The sequence below is a fragment of the Lygodium microphyllum genome, chromosome 10 (assembly GCF_053477565.2).
Source record: "Lygodium microphyllum isolate KBCC chromosome 10, Lygodium_microphyllum_v1.1.10, whole genome shotgun sequence".
Lineage (NCBI taxonomy): Eukaryota > Viridiplantae > Streptophyta > Polypodiopsida > Schizaeales > Lygodiaceae > Lygodium > Lygodium microphyllum.
The window spans coordinates 123218632-123223531 of NC_141144.1; the positions used below are offsets into that span (position 1 = coordinate 123218632).

Consider the following 4900-nt stretch of genomic DNA (forward strand, 5'->3'; position numbering starts at 1 on the left):
TTGGTAAACAAGAGTTTGGACAAACATACCATTTTTCCAATCTTTTGTTGGTAGACAAGAGTGTGGACATGCAAACCTCTATACATATTGTATTCAATGAACTATATCTTGCTGTCATTAAGTTATAGTTAAAATTGTTGCTAATCTTTCTACTGTGGTCATTGTTCACCACATAACTCTATACTATTTGCATGCTTTATGGAACAAAGCACTCAAGTAACATTATGAAAAATATCATGGATAGTCTAGGGTATGTATATAATTATTACCTTTTTCCTTTACAATATCAAGGTTGCTATGGTGACGGAGCAAGATCTAGCACATGAGCAACAAAACAAAAAGAATAGAGAGAGAAGCACATATTTGTGCCTCTAAGTATCAACTAGTACAAATAAATTTATGACTTAAATTTGGAGAAACATTCTTTTCAAGAAATCGAGCTCTTGGAAGCCTCTGGCAATACATTGAATGTAAGAGATGTTTCTTCAAGTCATGTCTTGGGCGATTTCCTCCTCATGTCTTTATAAGCTAATTCATTCATAAGAGCCTCCAAAACTTTAAAAGTATATTGCCTTGTTTAAGTTAAACTCTTTCACATGAGCCTCTTAAGACTTCCACACAAGTTCTTGTATGGGCTACTTCTATGGAAGCAATTATAGTGTTGTGGTAAAACATCTTTCAGATTAGCCTTTGAGACTTCCAAACATGTTCTTGTGTAGGGCTACTTCTATAGAGGACGAATAGTGGGATCTTTGAGGAGCTTGCTGACTACCCATCGGCTGTATGGGAGGCACACAAGAGAAACCAATTTAAGGGGTAAGACCAAGATGGTTTCTAATAGGGCCCCTGAAAGTGTCTCAGCAGGCACAACCCCTCTTGTCATAATACCAATCAGGAACCCAGCAAAGGTTGTAGTGATCAAGAAATGCCCCTTCTTCACCCCTTCCATGGTCTTTGCTGCCACATCGGCTGCCAACTCGGCCTTCGTTCTGTCATAGAGAGCAAACTTCCTTGCTAACTCAAGTGTAAACTGATCAAGCTCATCAGCTGAAACATACAATGAAGAGGGGATTACTTCTCATTTCACTGTTGCTAACTGATCACTTAGCTAAATCCTGTAAGCTAAAACTACAGAGTTCCAACCCAGATCGAGTCTGCTTAAGCCAGTTAAATGATGCAGAAGTGCTTGAATGCCCCCACTAGATTTCATCACTAGCACTACTAAAGATCCCTGTTTGTGAAGCCATGTGTGGACTAAGCTAGACTGGAGTGCCAACTTTTAAATGCATAGTTCTAGGTAATCAGTAAACCTTACCTGCATCAAGCATTGGAGTCTCAGTAAATCCAGGGCACACAAGGTGCACGCGGATGTTGTATGGCATGAGTTCAAACCTCAACATTTCAGCAAGCCCTTTCAGTGCAAATTTAATGGGGCCATACAAGTTGGTTCCACAGAGAAAGAACTGCAAAAACCACAAGAGAGCCGGAAAGAAAAAATGAAGAAAATTTAGAAGACAAGACAGGATATATTATATTAAAACTGGTTAAAGACACTTCCAATGATTCCTGCATTTTAGGCTTCAAAGAAATATGGAACCATCTACCAGCTCTTTGATGCGCTACTTGATCTTAACAACATCACTAACAGGCATAGTATTCACAGAGGTCCTTTCATTGGTCCTTCCTCCTTCACTAGTATGTTTATGTTCTGTCTTGCTTGGTTCGGTTTGATCACTCAGTGATGCCATTGGGATTCACTAATGATCTACTATGCTTGCCCCAGGTCATTTAATACGCCTTTGAGAGTTCAAAGCATGGCTTTGCCTGCTGTAAGGTTTTCAGCTTAAACCCCACATGTTGACGGGCATGGAATCGGAATGCGAGCTTAAAGTACAGAATTTGAACATGCAGGACCCATGCTTCTCTAGTGTTTCTGTCATCTGCTTACCAGGCCTGAAAGGGAGCTCATGAGGACGATGGATACTGGAGCCTGCAAACTTCTGGTCTTCAAGTATGGAAGAGCAGCATTAACTGAGTAGATATATCCTAAGAAGTCTGTTCTGGTAACCTTATTGAGGTCGTCCGCGCTCATGTGCCCAAGACAGCCAGCAACAACAAGCCCTGCATTGCAAACGAGGATATCGATGGGCCGCCAATTATAGCTTTCCACGATGGCTGATGTTATGGCAGGTGCATCACCCACATCCACTGCCTAGGCAGAGAAAAGGAGAATACTCAGTGACATATGACAAAAGCAAAATCTAAATGAGCATGTCATCTGAACAAACATATGTTTGGGTTAATTAGCATAGCTCTGTCATTATATGGATAAGCAACCATGGCTGATTGAATTTGTCTGCTGGGTTCATAATGCAAGAACATAAAACTATTTTTAGGGCATCCCTGCAGGAAGACTAATGGCACACTGTGCATAGAAGGGAGATGCGTTACCTTCAACTGTATGCGGTGTTCCCCGGCAGCTGGATCATCAGGCGAGACGATGGAGGAGAGGACCTCACGAGCATGAAGAAGTTTGCTGTGCGTCCGGGCAATGAGGGTGAGGAAGGCACCCTCGGCGGCGCACCGTTTGGCCAGGGCGAACCCAATGCCGCTGGAGCCCCCGGTGATGACCACATGCTTGCCTGCGAGGGAGCTGATGTGCGGGCGCTTGGGCCTGAGGAATATTACGAGGAGTAGCAGGAGGGAAACCACAGTGGCAGCGATGGCAAGGGGAAGCTCCATGGTGATGGTGGGAGCACAGGACCATGGAATTCTCAAAGCAGGCAGAGATCCCACTTTAAACTAATACGCTTCTCTCTCTCTCTCTCTCTCTCTCTCTCTCTGGCCCCCATGTACAGTACTACAGTTACGTCAATCTCACAAAGCATCCATCATTCATGCCTTGAGCACATAGCTTCCCTTTCCACGGTTAGGTTAAATTTCAATCTCACAAAGCATCCATCATCCATGGCTCGAGGCCTGAGCACACAGCTGCCCTTTCTCTCTTTATTGTTTCCACCTGCAATAATTACTACATCTGCTTTATAGTGTCTATCCGCAACAACTAGTACACAGGCTCTGTCATTGTGGGCACTGGGCATCCATGGCCTCTGGGCATCCATGGCCTCTGTACACAAGCTCCCCGGTCTTGATTCTTGCCTTCAATGTGTCCGAACGCCACCCACTGCCTTTATTGGTTGGTTGTAAACGCGAAGTAAGTCCGGCCCCTGAGTCAGAGTCAGCAGGCACCTGCAATAAGTAATACGTGACCTAAGCCCTTTTGTTTTGTAAATCTACTATTTAGTATTTAGGCACTCGAAGCAACGGAACGGATGCGTTCATGCTCTTCCATGCTTTGGTGTGCATATCGTACTTTGAAGCTTGGACTTTGGAGTTTCTCGTATTTTCGTTGTAGGTTTGGAAAGTCGCGAACCTCTAGAGGGCTTCTCTAACTTACTCCTTTTTCCGAACCTCCCTTTTTCAATCAAAACCTCATCCCCTCTTTCTCACGTGCAATCTCTTCTTTTTTCTTTCCCCTTCTTTTTATTTCCTCCTCCCTCTCCCCCCTCCCGCAACTCCTTTTTTTAAATTAAAAATTAAAACCCCCTCCCCTTTCTCTCACTTATAATCTCTCTCTTTATTTCCCCCCCTCTATTTTTTAATTAAATACCTCTCATCTTCTCTCTTTCTCTCTCATGTGTAGGGCTTAGGTTTTCTCTCTCTCTCTCTCTCTCTCTCTCTCTCTCTCTCTCTCTCTCACAATTAAATCAAACTTCTTTTTTAATCAAGTCTCTCTCTCTCTCTCAATTAGATTAAATTTTTTAATTTAAAGAATATAAAATTTAAGAGAGAGAGTGAGAGAGAAAGGAAAAGAAAAAAGGAAAAGAGAGGAGGGAGAGAGACAAAGAGAAGAAAATGAGAGAGAAAAGAAAAAGAAGAGAGAGAAAAGATAAAATTTAAAAGAAAGAGAAGAGAAAAAATTTTAAAGAGAGAAAAAGAAAAAAAATGAAAAAAATAAGAGAGAAGGAAAAGAGGGAAGATGGGAGAGAGAAGAAAAGCGGAGAGAGAGAGAGAGAAAGAGAGAGAAGAAGAAAGAGGAAGAGAGATGGAAAAAAAAGAAAAATCTTTTTTAAATTTAAATATTTTTTGAGAGAGAAAGGAAGGGAGATGGGAGAATAGAGAGAAAGAAAAGATAAAATTTAAAAGAGAGAGAGGAGAAGAAGAGAGAGAATTCTATATAGGGAAAATATAAAATTTACATACTTTAAGAGAGATTGAGGGGGGGAGAAATAAAGTGAAAGAAGAAGAATAATAAGAAGAGAGAGAGAGAAAGAGAGATTAAAATTTTTAAAAAGAGAATGAAGAGAGAGAGAGAGAGAGAAGAAGAAGAAGAAGAAGAAGAGAAAAAAAAGGAAAAAAGAGGAGAGGGAGAGAGAAGGAAAAGAGAGGAGAGAGGGGGGAGAATAAAAGGAGAGAGAGAATAAAAGTGGGGAGAGAAAATAAGGAGAGAGAGAGAGAGAGAATTAAGAGGAAAAAAATAAACTAAAATAGACGGCAGAGAAAGAAAGAGAAATAGACATAGCAAATTTGAGGGGGGAGACAGAGAGAGAGAAAAAAAATACAAATAGAGAGGGAAAAGAGAAGAGAGAAAGATGAGAAATGGATTGTTAAGCTCGCTTGCCGCTTTAGGACAACGAAGGTGCTGTGAAGCGGCCTATATTATTTTCTCTATAGGTTTGAAAATCCCCAAACCTTTAGAGGGCTTCCCGAACCTACCCCTTTTTCCAAACCTGATCCCTTTTTCAATCAAAACATCCTCCCCTTCTCTCCCCTTCCCTCGCCTCTTTCTCACGTGTAATCTCTCCTTTTCTCTTTCCCCTTCCTTTTTTTTATTAAAGCC

At 41.6% G+C, this 4900-nt stretch overlaps 1 protein-coding gene across 1 annotated transcript; it reads right to left on the minus strand.

The window, feature by feature from the left end:
* Window positions 1-295: 295 nt before the first annotated feature.
* On the minus strand, window positions 296-3022 carry LOC148030521 (3-dehydrosphinganine reductase TSC10A-like). Its single transcript, XM_087686863.1, has 4 exons — window positions 2452-3022; window positions 1949-2212; window positions 1316-1463; window positions 296-1047 (listed from the first exon to the last, which is right to left on the minus strand). Exons 1-4 carry the CDS (start codon window positions 2740-2742, stop codon window positions 728-730), a joined length of 1023 nt encoding a protein of 340 aa, XP_087542989.1. The 5' UTR covers window positions 2743-3022; the 3' UTR covers window positions 296-727.
* Window positions 3023-4900: the final 1878 nt, after the last annotated feature.